The sequence below is a fragment of the Bactrocera oleae genome, chromosome 4 (assembly GCF_042242935.1).
Source record: "Bactrocera oleae isolate idBacOlea1 chromosome 4, idBacOlea1, whole genome shotgun sequence".
NCBI lineage: Eukaryota > Metazoa > Arthropoda > Insecta > Diptera > Tephritidae > Bactrocera > Bactrocera oleae.
Window position 1 is genome coordinate 41919559 of NC_091538.1, and position 17328 is coordinate 41936886.

The 17328-nt window shown below is 35.5% G+C and overlaps 2 protein-coding genes across 3 annotated transcripts in view; one reads left to right on the top strand and one right to left on the bottom strand.

Moving 5' to 3' along the window:
• The window catches only part of twz (BTB/POZ domain-containing protein twz), an 85429-nt gene that overhangs the window by 16239 nt on the left and 51862 nt on the right, over nucleotides 1-17328 (top strand). The window contains exon 2 of one of the 2 annotated variants that reach the window (XM_036362601.2): nucleotides 14824-16037. Coding sequence is in view for 1 of the 2 variants with exons in the window: in XM_036362600.2 (XP_036218493.1) it covers nucleotides 15751-15761 (11 nt within the window). In the remaining variant the exon portion in view is untranslated. The remainder of the gene's footprint in view (nucleotides 1-14823; nucleotides 16038-17328) is intronic. The other variant, XM_036362600.2, reaches the window with a different exon arrangement.
• LOC118680880 (odorant receptor 94a) lies at nucleotides 1648-3051 on the bottom strand. Its single transcript, XM_036362599.2, has 4 exons — nucleotides 2319-3051; nucleotides 2155-2254; nucleotides 1828-2094; nucleotides 1648-1762 (listed from the first exon to the last, which is right to left on the bottom strand). The coding sequence occupies exons 1-4, from the start codon at nucleotides 3026-3028 to the stop codon at nucleotides 1697-1699; spliced, it is 1143 nt and encodes a 380-aa protein (XP_036218492.2). The 5' UTR covers nucleotides 3029-3051; the 3' UTR covers nucleotides 1648-1696.

Genomic DNA, 17328 nt, shown 5'->3' on the forward strand with positions numbered 1-17328 from the left:
TCCACCTTTTCTTGGAAAGGATTACAAATATAAACTATGCTCACGGAAAGTTGAAATCGTACTATAATTTTTCAAGTCCCCAGCGGATTTTCAACCGAAAATATATGTAGGTATATTTCTGGAATGTATTATTAGATATCTTTGCAAAAATTGGTTGGAAACATGTTCTCAAGTATACTTGAGTAATGCCCAACGTTAATGCAATCAGTCGAGACCTTCCGGTAGCCCCAATATTCCCGATATATTTATGTGTGTGTGATACATATTTTAATGTAACTAAACCTCCAATCCTCTAGTTAATGTTTCGTCGTATATCTAGTCTATAAAATTTAACCTCTATGACTGATATCACACATACATATTTAAATCTAATTTGAGTTAAATGGGTTGATCTAAATATAAATATCTCGGATACGACGCAAAATGTAGCAATGCAACTTTGTGAGTCTATGACCTATAATACAAGTTAATAAGATACCAGATATAATTGCAATACTTTCATGCTTCTGTCGAATAAAGAATGTTGAAATTTTAAGCAACATTTTTTTAATAGAAAGTTTTCCAACACGTATCTTCCAGTTTTCATCCTCGAAGAGTGTATAAAATGTTCGGTTGCATCCAAAATTATCGTTTGCTTACTTGCTAATATTGCGTTTAGAAAAAGTTTCGCGCCGTCCTCAATTACTTGCTGCATAAATGTTGTTATTCCGATTTTTAAATTATTAGTATCATTGTAAGTAGAACCAATTACACTGGTAAACACTGTTTTTGTCACACGAACTTTGAGATGATTTTTGTTTATGTTGGCGTACCCTCATTAACTATGTATATTTATATTCTGAACTCATATACATACATTTGTTCATCTAACGGATGTTTGAATCATCTAAAACTAATCGAGATAGATATCAAGTTATATATGTATATATAAATGATCAGGATGAAGAGACGAGTTGAAATGCGGGTGACTGTCTGTCCGTCCGTCCGTGCAAGCTTTAACTTGAGTAAAAATTGAGATATCTTTATGAAACTTGGTAGACATGTTTTTTGGTACCGTAAGACGGTTGGTATTGCATATAGGCGTAATCGGATCACTGCCACGCCCACAAAACGCCTTTAATCAAAAACAAATAAATTGCCATAACTTAGCTCCACAATAATTAAATTAATTAGGGTTATTATATTAGGGAAGGGCATCTTCACATTAAAATCTTTTTAAAAAGTGGGCGTGACTAAACACGCCAAAGACATTAAATTTTATCTCTGGGATGGTATGAGACACTTTATAGGAACCGCGTTCAAAATTAGACAGTGGGTGTGGGCGCCGACTTTTAGATGAAAACCCATATCTTGGGATCTGCTTAACCGATGTCAACCAAATTCGGTACATAAAATTCTTCTCATATTTCTATATTATAGTGCGTATTTGGGCGAAATCCGATTACGACCACGCCTATTTCCCATATAACGCCATTTTAAATTCCATCTGATTCTTTCACTTCCCGCTATGAAAAATATATAAAGATATCTCAAACGAGTATACCGTTTGACTTTGCGAGAGTATAAAATGTTCGGTTACATCCGAACTTAGCCTTTCCTTTCTTGTTTTCCTTTAATATGAGTTTACGTGTGACAAAGAGGTAAACATTTTGTTAAGTTAAATGTTATTTTACTATTAAAACTTTATTTGAATTCACTAACGCTGTTGATCATCATTGACATTCATCAAAAGAGTCAAGACACTGTAAGTATTATTCATGGCCTGAAAAAGTAGAAGTATTATAAATTGGCGTCATAACTAAATCTTTAAGGTTTTGAGAAATTAACCTTCGAAAAGATTGGTATGCCGATCTCGAAAAATTTCCCAGCACACAACACCAATGGCTTTTTCAAAGACTCCATATAGAAGAAAATTAGACGTCGATTGACTGCAGACATAGCAGTCCAATCACAGCTGTAGAGGTGAATGCCCAGTTTCTCAGATTCTATAGTCAGTTCATTGCCATAGTAGCAAGGTAGAAACATTTGCAGAGATACAACCAGTGCAAATTGAAACATGGCTAAAAAATGAACAGGGTTTTCGCTGAAATGCACCTGAGAAAATTACTATTGGTAATAATGCATTCCTTTGAATATATCAATTTCGGTTCTTACACTTTGTAGATTGTAGATTATGAAGCAAATGATTAGGAAAGTGAGCATTATCTGTGTTAACATGCTCAGTGATATGACTTGCTCACAGCTAAAAGCCATTCTGAAATTAAATTAGGAGAAATCATGTGATTTTATAGATAGTGGATACGTATACCTGAACTCACTCTTTCACACGCTGATGCATTTTAATGTTATTTAGGAATTCGTTGGTGATCGCGTTTTCCGTACCGGCACTCTCCAAGCGCATACTGATTACCCGAAAACAAAGTGTTAAATGCAGTAACAAATAAGCTTGGAATAAGTCAATCGTAATGTTGCACAAACAAGTGAAGGGCATCGCGATAAACTCATAACAGTACATTGGCCAAAAATAAGTATCGCTCCAATCATAAGGCGTCCATAGCGCATAAGGCAGTTCGTATGCGCCCATTAATAGTACGCTAAGTAAAGCACAAATTGCCGAGTTGAATCCCGTACAGATATAGATCATTGTCAATTTGTGGAAGTTTATTTGTGTTTTTTGCCACATCTGCTCTTCGGCGCTAGTGCGTAATGCGAATATCTCACTGCTCTCCCATTCATTCACCAATTCTGATATCTTTCGTGCGTAGTACCAGGCATTGAGTACTTTGAAAACAACGGCCACTTCACAGAGCATGAATTTTAGCACATCTATGGCGTGGTTCAAACTTTCACTGTACATAACTTCTAAGACCAGGAGCAATGTAAAAGTGAAAGTAATCGTAGTGTGCACGAATAACTGGTAATACCGATAATGTCGCTCAAACCGTGAACCGTTACCTTCATGCCACAAGCCCAAAGCGATGAGTAGACGCTTTAAAGTGTGAAAATTTGCCATTTTATCAAAAGCCATTTTTGAGGTTAATAAGCTCTGACAATTGTATTAGTAACTGCACTTCGTCGAACAGAGCTGATACCTTTTATAGCCACTTCTATGCATTCCTTGTGCCTTCTAATAGTGAGGGCGCGTAGTAAATAAAAAATTTATTATGATTTAATGACTTAATGAATTGGGTTTCGAAAAGCTCTTTCAATTAAAAAGCGATTATGGAAAGTGCTTTCTTGTCGAGCATTCACACTGTTATACATCTAGTCTTTAAAGAACTTTAATTAAATGCTCAAAATGTTAAAATTAATTACGTTTCGTTGGTCGATCTCAAACTTTTTCTAATAAAATATTGAGATATGGTTTATAATGCAAATTTATTATTAGTGTTCCTTCCAAGTGTTCAAAGTGAAAATTTTTCTCAGGTTACGCAAAAATAATAGACAATATCTGGAACTTTTTTTGAGATCCCGTAAAGTATATATATAAATGATTAGCGTGATGAGCTGAGTCGATTAAGCCACGTCCGTCTGTCTGTATGTTGGTATATATATATGTACAGGTAGCAGGTACCTCAGTTTTAAGATACCGATCTGAAATTGTGCACATGTCCTTTTCATCCTAAGAAGCTGCTCATTTGTTGAAACCGTCAGTCCAAGGCTTCGCAACAATCTCCGAACATATTGTTCAGATTGAACCACTAAAGCATACAGCTGCAATTCAAATTGACCGATCAAAATCAAGATAAAGATATTTGTATACCCTTTTTTGGTAATTATAGCTTCGGTGTAGCCGAAGTTAACGTTTTTCCTTATTTTTGGTTTTATTTATTTCCATTAAATCCTCTTTACATTTTTCTAAAAGCTTTATTTCCTTTAATAGTGATCAGCTCAGGCCTAAAAAAATACATGGAAATAAAATTTTGTAAAAATCGATGTGTAGCAAGTCTGGTTTCACAGTATTAAGATAATACCTATATCAAACGAAATTAAGTTAAATTGGAACATATCTCTGTTTATGTTCTATATATTATACGAAATCGGCCCATAAACTCTGTTTCATCAATCGTATGATAATTATGGTGACAATGTTTGGCTTATCAATAGTTTACACCTTCTGCCTTCTACCTCCTATTCCCAATTTAAAGATTTCCGTTCTACTGGTGGACTTCACGCTTGTGTAGAGGTTCAAAAAAAAACATTCGTTTATCACAGATTAGTTTGTATGTATCTCAAAATATTTTAAATGTTATTTATTAATGTGAATTTTAGTTTAGTGTGATTTAGAAGCATGAATTTAATAAATTGGTTCATACATTCCCTGGATTTTAAAATATTTTTTTATTGGACAAAATATCTTAAAGAATGAAATCACCTCAAAAATTTCAATTATTTAAATTTTCTAGAATAGATTAATAAATTATTTGAACTCTTTAACGATCTGTTCACTTCTTACTCTGACTTGTTATGCACATGATCCAGATACAGTTATTATACATTTTATCTCTTTTAATTATCTCTTTGGATCGATCTGAAAGTCTTATACTCGTAAAGTGAAGCAAGTATATGGAAAGCAAGGGCCCTTTTAGGAATACTTTCATATACTATATAATGCTAAGCCACATTGTGACCAATAAAATATATTCGCTTATTTTAATAAAACCAAACACACATAGACTGAGTTCACGTACCTTTAGCGTTAAACTAACAAATGCTTGAGAATATGTTTCCACACAATTGTATTCGTAAAGATAAACCTTACTTTGACCTATATATTCAGCGAAAAGTCTTCTAGATTAACGAAACTCATTATATTGTACATACTCGTATGTATTGTAGAATATCGGGACAGATACGATTCATGGACAGATTTCATCCACTTTCGGCACGAACGGTATATCAAAAATTGTACATTCACTTAATGTTAATTTTTATAAAATAACTAAGATATCGACCTATTTATACTATTTGTATATAAAGTCAACAAGAAAATTTAAGAATCCTTATATTAGATACTCGTATATGGGAACTAGAAGAATTATTGGCCCAATTTTCTTAGTTTTTCGAACAACACAAAATTATCAGAAAATGATGACCTCTGAATTTCATCGAGACAGTTTTCTGAATTAATGTATATTTGCGGTAAAAAGTAAGTCACAGCTATTGAGATCCTGATATTCGTCGTTTGAAGGCGTGAAAAGTTATGTCGCCCATCTTTCTCCCTGTGTCATGAATGCAAGCGACAAAGTCTGGTTGACATTGCTTTTGTAAGGATATATATCTTCTAGATCTGTGACTCAGTATGTCTATTTGCAGTACTACTCTTCTCACTCTTCGCTCAATTTTTACTCAAATTATCGATCGTACGAGCATCCGTGAATCACTTGAACTCATCATTTTGATAAATTTATGTATGAGATACGAGATAATATTCTAAGATAGCATAAGGGGCATTAATAAATTATGTAAGGCGTTTAGGAGAGGGGGGTGTTTAGTGAGTCTTATAACTTCTTACCATGGGCAGGGAGGGTAGTGAACTTTGTACTACGTAAAATTTTAAATTTAAAAATTCATCACTTTCGCGGTAAGAGTTGGCGTTATAGAATAGCGCCATCTGTACTTCATCTCTTTAACTAGATATTGAAACAGATTAAAATCTATTATTCTATTTTTATTTTCGTTGTCATGTTATATCAGAGAACGTATATTATATATTATATTATATATTATAATATACGTTCTCTGCTTATACGTGGAGTGTGGTAATAGATGCATCTTTTTAGTTAACACAGCTTCTTTATTTCACTTCATTCATACAGTAATGCATACTTAGACACACAGTATATACTCACATGCTACTAATCGGTCGAATTTGGAAAAGTGTACATGTAATGGCGTTAGATATTAAAATAACTCTTGAATAATAATTTTAATCAAAACGGTCCAGATTGTTAGAGCTTATTAAAGAATGTTTGAAATTTTCGAATTAACGACGTGTGTACAGGACAACGTCTGTCGGGTCTCCTAGTATATATGTATAACTCTATATCTATGTCGATTAGTTAGGTGTTACAAGCAACCGTGTGCAACTTGTTGCCAGAGTATAAAAACGAAATAACAAACTTCCATGAAGCGAGTGTGAAGAGGGAGATGAATTGACGTTATATAAGTGATATAATCCGTTTATGTGTGAGTGCTGTATTTGCATAAAAGACTATATGTACATATATACTCGTATGATGATAATGAATATCTCGTTGGCTTTAGAGCCGACTGCTAACTGCAGGCCACTTTGTTGGGTATGATTCGAAAATAATTGCTCTGTTGATGACGTTTGTCGGGATGATAATGTTGGTGTTCGTTTGCGCTGCAACTCATACAGAAGTACAATCGGCAATAATGATGTTGGCGCTGGGTGCAGTTGATGTCGAAAAAGAATAGAATTAAAGCCCAGCGGCTAACAAATTTTAATATGAAGGTATACTTAGACAAGCGGGCGCTTAGCGATAAGCGGGGAGTGGCTGCCAGGTAGCCGACAACGGCAACGATAACGCGCGGCACGGGGCGCGGCATAGATGATCACAATTTCACAGCTGTATAAAACGACAACACCGCAAGCTATGTATAATAACAACAAGAAAGCTGCAGCAGCATTGATAGAAATAACCAGCGCAATGACAAAATGGCAACAACACAAATAGAAGTAGAAACACACAACCGTGCCAGGCAGCAAATGCAATAGCTATAACAAAGGCATTGGCAACATTTTTCAGCCACCGGCGATTCAAAGAAAAACTTGTGATAAATTAACCGCGAGCAATATTTCGAAACAAATATGCCGGCAGCGAATCAGCTGTAATTAGTGTAGCGTCTCAATCGGCTGTAGGGTTGGCGCCGGAATGGGCGGGTGTTTGTGAGGCAGCGCGTGCAGGGTGCGTGTGTGGCACCGTGTGAGAGCAACGGAAGAAGCGGTTGGGTTAAGGGCCTTCAATGAGACAGCAGTTTCGCTTTGAGGTAAATGAGAGCGTCAATGCAACAGAGCGACCGTAGAGAGGCGGCGGTGCCATTGCAGACGTCGTCGTCGTCGACGCTGTCGCCGACATTAAGCCCGCAAAAGATACGAGCCTGCTACATGCAACATGCAAATTTGCTACTATCGCAGCAGTTTAGTGGCAAGTCGTCGTTTGGAAGTCGAGCCGGGCGACTGAAGGAATGCATTCAGACGTACGACATCGAAGCCCGAAGTTATGCTAAGGCGTCGTGCTTGAAAAATTCGCAAGGAATACGGCGAGGTGGCAGCGAAGCAGGGCGAAAAGAAGCAGAGCTAAGCCTGAGGCAGATATGAGTACAGACTCATATACAGAGAAAACTTAGACTATGTGTATGACAGCGAAGTAAAACACAGGAGGACTCAAGGGGTGGCGCACAAAGAATTGATATACGTGGCATTTATTGTTGTTATTGATGGCGACGGCGACGGCGACAATGTGGAGAAATTAACGCCGACGGTTATAATTTCATTCGCATTTAAAACCATCTCAGAGCTCATTTCGTAAGTATAAATTGCACGCACACCAGCACTCACATATGTGTGTGCTCTCGTTTGCTTTTCATATCGATATGTATGCGAGATCATACTAAAACAACGGGTATGTGTTAAAAGATGCAGTTTAGCTTGACATATTTAAGCACATGTATCAATTGTTCCACAAAATGTGAGGTTAAAAGTGCATGGCGGTTGAGTCTGAAGTTTCGAATGTTCGAAACCATTTACATTTGTTTGATTCAAGATGATGTTCGGCTTTTTATACCCTTGCAACATGTTGCTACAAAGTATTGTATGGTAGTATTGTATGGTATATATAAATGTTCAGGATGACTAGACGTGTTGAAATGCGGGTGAGTCTGTCTGTCTGTCCGTCCGTAAGTCTGTGCAAGCGATAACTTGAGTAAAAACTAAGATATCTTAATGTAGCTTGGTACACGTGTTCCTTGAAGGAAGAGTTCGCAGATGGGCGTGATCCACTTCCACGGAATCGGACTATAACCACGCCGACTTCGCATATAGCACAATATTAAACTCCAGTACACAAATCAAGCAGCAATGATTATATTCGGATAAAACTTTGCTTAACCAGTGTCTTTGAGGTATCCTTGCGCGTTGCTAGAGTATAAAATGTTCGGTTACACCCGAACTTAGATCTTCCTTACTTGTTTATATTGTCCTGATGAATGTTGAAAGTAATAGAAAGTTACTTCGTATATATTTTCACAACTATATATATATACATTAATTTCCTTAAATCACTTAATGTAAAAAACGCTTAACCTGAATAGTCATATTGAGTGAGAATAAATAAAATAAACGCACGAACGCAGACATTAATATAGCCCATTTTGTAAAAAAAGACGAGTACGAGGTGTGTTCAAAGGAAAAGGTGAGTTTTGGATTTTTTTGAAAAACATTTATATATTCATCAATATCTATTCTGTCCCCCTTGGATATAATATACTTGTGCCAACGCTTTTTCCAATCCTCGAAGCACTTCTGAAGTGCGCTTTTCAGTATGGCCATCAGCTCTTTCTTCGATTCTGACTTGACCTCATCAATTGTGGCAAAAAATTTTCCTTTTATTGGTTTCTTCAGTTTTGGAAATAGTAAAAATTCGCAGGGAGCCAAATTTGGTGCATACGGTGGTTGAGGCATGATTATTTTGGCCTTCTGAACGATACTAATGCGACATTTTTTTTGCTCAAAATTTAGCAATTTGGGAACAAACTGCGCTGCCAAAACATTTGACAAAATTGAATGGCATGAGCCGATTGAAATGCCATCATCCTCAGCAACTTCCCTAATAATGATTCGACGATTTTCAAGAACCGTTTTTTCACTGTTTTGATGTTTTCTTCGCTTGTCGACGTGGTTGTACCTCCAGACACACTTTATATCATTTTGAACGCAAAATTTAATACATATTCTTTAATCCATTTCTTTCAAAAGTCAAAAATCGAAGAGCACACAAAAACGTGACTCACATTTTCTGTGGTCAAAATGGAACTAATAATCGAAATTGGCTCCTAATGCAAGCACATGATAAACATATGTGTCCCATTATAACCAAAACAAAATATTAAAATTCACCAATGTCCTTTGAACACACATAATGCGTGCATGAAGAAGTGCGCGATGTGGATGATAAGTAAAAAAATGTATGCATGTTTGATATCCTTGGACAAGACAATGAGATGGGGTAGATATTTGAGTTGATCCATTACTGAACTACAGAAAATGATAAAAATATATTTTCAAAGATCAAATGTGTGTTTTCAAATACCACAAGGAAAAGTTTAATCTGATTTAGAATTCTTTCGACACTATGAAAAAAAAAACATTATTAATATGTTATAAGCGAAACCAATATTTATTGGGAAACCAGTTAAAACAACTATTTTATGATTTACTAAAAATATTGAAGAATAAATTAGTGAAACTTACTGATACCGTTGAGGAGATAGCCCTAAAACGGCTTAACTTTCACAACTCATTCTGGGAGTAAGGAAAAAGAAAGCGCGCTTTTCCTTTTCAAACATTTAACGAGTAACAATAAGCCAATACTTTTTTCGGAGCTGGTATTTTTGACAGCTGTTACTTGATTTATACTCAGTTTAGTTTACCATTTCATCATGCAAATGTATTACCAAAATAATGTTACAATATTCAGTCGACATAATCGCCCTGCAGAGTTGGTAGTTTGAGCAACCAAGGAAAGTTTTCACACCATGTTTACTCTAGTGGATAATGTAAATCCTCAGAGACGCCGTACAATGTGCACCGAATATGCTATTGCCGCGGTGGAGTAATATGAGTCCATCCGCCATCGGGCACAACAATTGGTGCTGAAACCATTTTTGCGGAAGGATCTTGGGATCTTCGGAATCACCTTTTTTAAGATGGTATGGACGGGCGTCAGTAATTCTAGAAATTCGTGCTATAGGGCACAAGATAAATATTATTTGTACCATACATAGGATTTGTTAGAAAATTATGTATATTTTTAGTTTTACAACAATTTTTCGCAAAATGGCGAATTTGTAAAAATGTTATATTTTTACCGATAAAATGAACAGTAAATTTTGTATAAAAAGTTACATTAATAACGATAAGTCGCAGTTAAAAATCCAAGTGAATAAATGCAACAGTTTTCGAGTAACTATCATTGTCGTCCGATTCAAAAAAGCAGGTTCATAAAAAATGGTCTTTAAGTTTTACACGCAGAAACAAAGAAATGGGTTTCAGTGTTATTCCCACTGAACAGTGTTTTTAAGACTCTAAAGCTTATTTTAAGCCAAAAACAAACTTTCAATTTTTTGAAAGTAATAGACTCGATAGGTAGACTTATTTTTTTTTTGCATATTTAGATAGATACATGCTTCAAGAATACACTTGATTGAAATCTGTTAAATTACAAAAGTTATCGGTCGTTTGGTAGAGCGGTGTCAAGCGCGCTGGTCCGCTGCGGAAAAAACCACGTTTTTCGAGTTGGTGGAAATTTATGAAACCGTAGTAATAGAATCTCCCAAAAATATTGAAAAGGCTTCATTTAAATAAATAATAAGTACTAAAAACGATCCGAAAATTAATGATAGTTTTTACATTTTTCATGTTTTCTCCTTCGTTGTAGTACCACGAATGCGGCAAAATGTACAGACATGTATGTTTTAGATTTTACTAACCGACGCTCGACCGACGTTCGGTACCCCCTTTTCATCTTTTCACCTGTTATACTTTCTGAGAAAGAAATTCCATAAAAAGCAGGATGTTTCAGGTAGAAAAACTTCTTTAATTCTTAGAATAAAGTAGAAGTATTGGTAAGGATTGGATAGATCACGTTCATGTGCAACACCCACTTTAGGGAGCAAGTCTGAAACCGTACGTGTATTAGTGAGCGCTTACATTGAAGTTGGTGCGTTGGGTAATTATGTCCCTGGAAAAGTGCTCATTTTATTATAGCATACAGTAAGGCGTATGTAATTGCTAAAATACGCCAACGGCGGAATTTAAATATTATATACTAAACGCTACTGTTGCTACTGCCTGGCGCCCCACCGTTGGTTGCTGATGCAGCTGTGCCTCTACATACACACATATGTACATGCATGTGGCTGTCAAAGCTGTTTGACAATTAAGTGCATAGGAAGAGTTGCAGCTGTTGCAGAAACCAATACGGCGGTTATTGTTGCACCATTGCTATTATTTATCGTTATGAAGATTTTTGTTATTGTAAGTACTTTCGTCTATGTGCGTAAAAGTGAATTTGCATATGTATGTATGTATGCGCGAGTACACATTTATAACGGTATTTCAGTTGTCACATTGTGGCAAATAGTGTTTTAATCAACTACAACAAAAGCGGCAGAAACAGACGAGCACATAAATAAAGCTTAAAAACATTTACAATAACAACAGTGTACGTGTGTACTCAACAATGCAGAGAATGCTGGCTGGAATAATAACGGGAATCGTTGGCGGCAACAAAGTAGCGCATTGAGTGTGTTGCATGCCTCACGTATGTAAATATGTGGGTGTGTATAGCGAACATATTGATATATTTCAAATACATATCTATTATATTCGGATATGTATATAAATATAACGGCATTTATATTTCCACATATGTATGAATATGCCCAATTTGTACAACTACAACTACAACTTGAAATCAAAAATTGCAACAACAAAACTAAAAAAGGCATTACAAGCCAATTTGGAGCATTTGCGCCGGCGGCCAACGGTCGGCAACAACACACACACACACACATATGCACTTACGAGCACTCACTCACACTTACGCACTCAAACTCACTTATATACACACACACACACAGGAACGCAAACTCATTTCAAAGCGAATAAAGAAATAATATGCACGAAATTCGTCAGAAATCGCAACGCAATGAAATGAAACGAATGCCAAAAATGAACAAAACAAATACACAGACAGTGTGCAAGTGTAGAACAGCATGCAAGGATCGCATAAGAGCGGCATCAATGGAAAAAGTTTTAGTTACATGAGAATAATTGGCGCCACATGTAATCAACAACAAAGTCGGGAAAATGAAAAACTGTGCTGCCGCATGGAGAAATAAGTTACAACGCTTTGTTCTTCATTCCTATTCAAAGCGCTGAAATGTTAAAATCTCTTACATATTCTTATGTATAGTAGCTATATGAATGCGTGCGTTGGTATGTCTTTGCTATTTTCAACAATTCAGTCGACTAAAGCTGCGCTTATTTGCACCCAATAATAAATTTAAATTAAAATTTTTAAAAATATTTTCCTTTACATCCATTTTTGGTAAAATTTATTCATAGGAAAACAAAAAATCCTTGAACGATTTACGATAACTCAAAAGCCATAAATGCCATCTTTTATGAATTTTCAAATCGCTTTCAATGAAATTGGTGTCAATATCATTTCAACATTTTCCTTCCAACAAAATCGGCGTAGATCTAATTTCTAATATTCATTGTATTCGTATTAATATTGTAGTAACTTTTTTATATTGTAAATTGTTTTATTTAAAAAAAAAACGGATGGCAGCCCTGTTCAAAAGATAATTTCAGTTATAAGTTTTCTATAACTTCTTCAGTTAAAACCCTTACAGTTTGGGTTGGGTGTTGTTTTCCATTGCAATTGTTTGACTCAAAATTTTAATTTGTGGGCCAAGTATGTGGCAACACTCTAACTCATCAGCAGTGTTTTATTTTATATAATCAAAACATATAAGAAAACAAGTTCTTTGTGGTCAACGTCGTCTTAGTTTCTATGTTTCAAGCAGCAACTACCGTTTTCGATGTATTCATGCTCACGAAACTCCTAATTATTATTTTTATCGTCCAGCATACCGCCATCCGAAATGGAAAATAACGTATCAGAAAAAATTCGAAATTTAGTTTTTTCACCGATTACGTTTCACAACCACATATCATAATAAATACACAGTACGTTGAAAATATGACATTTTAGTTTTCCAAAAAGCCTTTATTAGGAAAATTTGTCTTATTATTAAAAATATTTGCCTGACATCTTTGATGGCAACTTGTAACTAAATTTTACGCATATTCCACAGGAAGCCACCTTCAGATATGTTGGAGTAGCAGAATGTTGTTAACGTTATTATTAACATGGTGAATTGTTTACGTTAAATGGTTTTTGATATTTTGGCTTTCAATAAAGCCCAAATATTTCCTATTGGATTGGCGTCTGGTGACTGTGATGGCCAATTTTAAATAGCAATATGGTTTTCTTGTTTTCATTGAGTACAGAGTCCTATGTTTCCGATCATTGTATTTCTGCAGTATCCAATCATGGTTATTTTGCCGTAAATCATTTCAGGTGTTTTCAGTAAAAGCTTTTTAATACAATTTTATCATTCTAATGGCGTCCAGGAGAAGCACCTCAAAACCCCAAATACATGAGTAGAGAAGCATCCATAAACATTCACCTTTTAGGTTTGATTAACACTCCTTTTAATAACGTTTGTGCTTTTTTGGGCCAAATACTTCTCAAAAATTTACTCATCTGTAAATATGACATTGCTCCAATCACGCTTGATGTTTTCCTGCGCCCAATGCAGCCATTTTTCAATGTGTGTTTTTGAAAGCAGGGCCTTATTTACAATACTGCTGCGTTTGATGTCATATCTCTGAAGTCTGCCCCGTATTCTATTTAGAGATACATCTAATCCTTTTTAAACTAATTTTATTTAACTTCTCTTAGACTAAGCAGTGCTTTCTTTTGTGCCCTCTCTTTTAGATGTCTCGTAGTTCATCCCTCTTCCTGGCTTGTCATTTACATTTCCGGTTTATCCATTATAATCAGATCACCTCTTCACAAATGTACAATTCGTATTTAAATACTTTCCAGTTTTTAGCAGTTAATTTGAAACATTTTTGATGATTCAAAAGGCTGCTTCAAAACGTTTCTTATATTGAGCATTAGTTTTTCTTATTTCACGGCGCAACGTGACACAATAAGAAGATCGAAAAAAAACTGATCACAATTGAACATGTGTTAACTTGGGAAAAAAAACAAAAACAGTTTTCTGCAAATTAATCGCGTAAATAAAAAATGTTCTTTTTCGAACGCACTGTATGTACTAAATTTAAAGATTCTGCTGTGAGATATAAACAATTTATAACCAAATTAAACTTGATATAGATCATTCAGTTTGTATAGCAGATATAAGCTATAGAGGTTCGATTTATAAAATTTGTTCGGAGATTGTATATTTTCAAATAACAGAGCTTTTCATACAAGAGCTTAATTTTTATCGTTCAGTTTATATAGAGGGGCGATATCGGTTCCAACAAATGAGCAGCTTTTAGATCGATATCTCAAAAACTGAGAGACATATATACAGACGGACGGACACCAACTCAGCTTATCACGCTGATTTAAATCTAGATATACATATATCATATATACTATATAGGGTCTCTGACGTGTCCTTAGGGGAGTTACAACCTTCGTGGTAAAGTTAATATAACTTTTTTATACCCTCAATAGCATAAATAAGTTGGAATAATTAAACTTACTTACATCGTTCATTTAATAATGATACTGTGAAGCTACAGTTAAAGTTTCAAGTTTCTCCGAGTACAATCGATTATTAAATAGTATAAGTATTTATTGTTAATTTTCGTAATGAAAGAGACAGGCTTGGTTTAGTGGCGACGACATTCTTAGTAAATTGCCATCGTTCAGGACGCTAAGTGGCACAGCAGTTTGCTAATCTTGTGTTCATTTTAATTACTTACAGATATGCAGCAAAAAGGCTGAACTACTACAACGATTTGGATACATTGATGCTGCAATCAATAAAAAGTCTAACAACATCACTCCACCAGCTATTAGAAAAGCGGCAACACCGACCGTAGCAACAGCAGAAAAACGGTTGTACATAAGTGCTTATAATAGCGCAGCCAACACACACAGTGGCACACATTCGAAGCCGGAAATAGATAAGTTAACCAGAAAAACGTGAACGAACGAGGCGCCGCAGAGCGCAGCGGTGTGCCACCAAGGGGGGCGAAGAATTAGCGTCCAACAAGAAAAAAAGTCGCCGCCACAAACCAAAACATTCACAATCGAACAACAACACAGCGCACCGCAACCGCAGTAAACAAGTGAAGGAACATTTGAAAAGCGCGCCACAGCGGCAACAATAACAACAATACGACGAGAAGAAAGCCAACAAAGCATGCGGAGGATTCTGCGCCACATCAAGGTCGTCTAGGAATAAGGTGGAAGCATTTGTGTGTGCGCTTAAGCGAGAGCGCTAGACACTGAGAGAGTGCGACCGGAAAGGAAATAACTGCAAACAGTTGCGACAACAACAGCAATAACAATAACGAGAACAGCAGCAGCAACAGCAAAGCGCAAACAAGTTTTACGCCAGTTGGCCAGTAAAAGGGAAGGTGCAGGAAGTGGCAAGCCGAAGAGCGCGTGTGCGGCAAACGAACAAGTTGTTGGAGACAAGTTCGCCATTGACTGTTGCAACGAACATCGCAGCGGTGTCATCGAACCAGCTGCAGCAATTGAACCACCACCACCAACGCGCAGCAGCAACAACAATCGCGGCAGTAGCGCCGACAATCAACAGTCAGCCCATATCGGCAGCAAGCGTGGTCTCGACGGCGAGTCGCGTGCACTTGTGACTTCAGTTCGAAGCAGACATTCGGCGCGAATGCAAGTCAGGTAAAATTTAATGCTCAGCGTTAAAGTGTGAAAGTAAACACAAGTTGTTGACAAAGACATAAATCGAGTAATTAACACACAAGTTATTGCGGCAACGTCAAAACTAGCGATTCTGAAGTATTTAGGCGGGGTTTTCCGAAAAATCAAAATTCGGTGTTAAATATCTTGCTTGGAAAAAATACAACAAGTGAAAACTGTAAACTTTTGTGATTTTGAATTTGAAAAAGTTGCTGTTGAATACGTGAAAGTGCATTTCCTCAATCTGAAGAATATTTTGTGAGTAATATTACAAAAACAAAAAACACAAATGAAAATTAATTTCAATTTCTTTTCTAATTAAACGTAACTCCTGTCAAAAATGCAATAATGGTTTTCAATTGTTATTCCTTGTTTTCGAAATATTCACAAGTAATTTAAATATACCATAAAGGTGTTCAACATTTTAAAGTGGCTATTAAACGACACTCATTACCTTCTTAATTAATTCTATTAACTTAAGTATAAAACTAGAAAAAATGTAAACTTTTATTGCAACGAAGGTATTCTAGCTTTCACAAAGAAAGAAGTTTCTATACAAGTAATTGATTCTGATATTTCAGTTTGTAATGCAGCTATACGCTGTTGTGGTTCGATATTGGCGGTTCCGACAAATAAGCAGCTTCTCTAGTTCGTTCAAAAAAGGAACATGTGCAAAATTTCCGAACGAGATCTCAAAAACCAAGGTCTCCGACGATTCCTTTTGGGTGTTACAAACATCGCGGCAAACTTAATATACCTTGTTCATATAATAATCAGTTATAGCATTCTGTTAGTTGCAAAAAATCCGTAATTTTAGAGATATATAAACAATAACACTTGATAACGTCTTCAAAATTCAATTTGCGAAAATAACTTATAAATTAGCATAATCCATATATGATATATAGAATGTTCACCAATTAGAAATATAACGCAATAAAATGCATCACAAATGGTTTTCTTATCATAAAGCAATTATATAAAAAAAACCTATGCGAAGTTATATGCACTGCCTAACCTTCAAATATTTTCACATTAAATATCTTCCTCCTTCCGGTTTACTTTATAATATATTATACACATGTTCGAATATTTTTAGATAAGACCGGTTCATAGAATCCTTAAGTTCCTCTGCAATGAGTGTGTATCATATTCACCTAATCCTCAAATATTTTCATATTAGTTATCTTCCACCTTCCGCTTTACTTTATAAATTTTTAAAGGTTAGAATAGTATATAGATGTCCGTCTGCACGACTGGCTTTAATATGGATACATTTTGTAATAAGTGAAATGAAACAATGTAATAAGTGTATATGTCTCTCTTAGAATATGGCAAATGTATTCGATAACCGACCACATCCTTTACAAATATTTTTGCAGAGATTTCGAAATACTTATTTAAAAAGAGTATTTTACCTTCCATTCCACCATAGTTACTACTTTTCCTAAAAAATATATTTATTTTATATATTATTTTCAATGAGGATCTGACACTTATGCTGTATTATACCACTTTTATATAAAATAATAATCTGTTGACTCTTCAT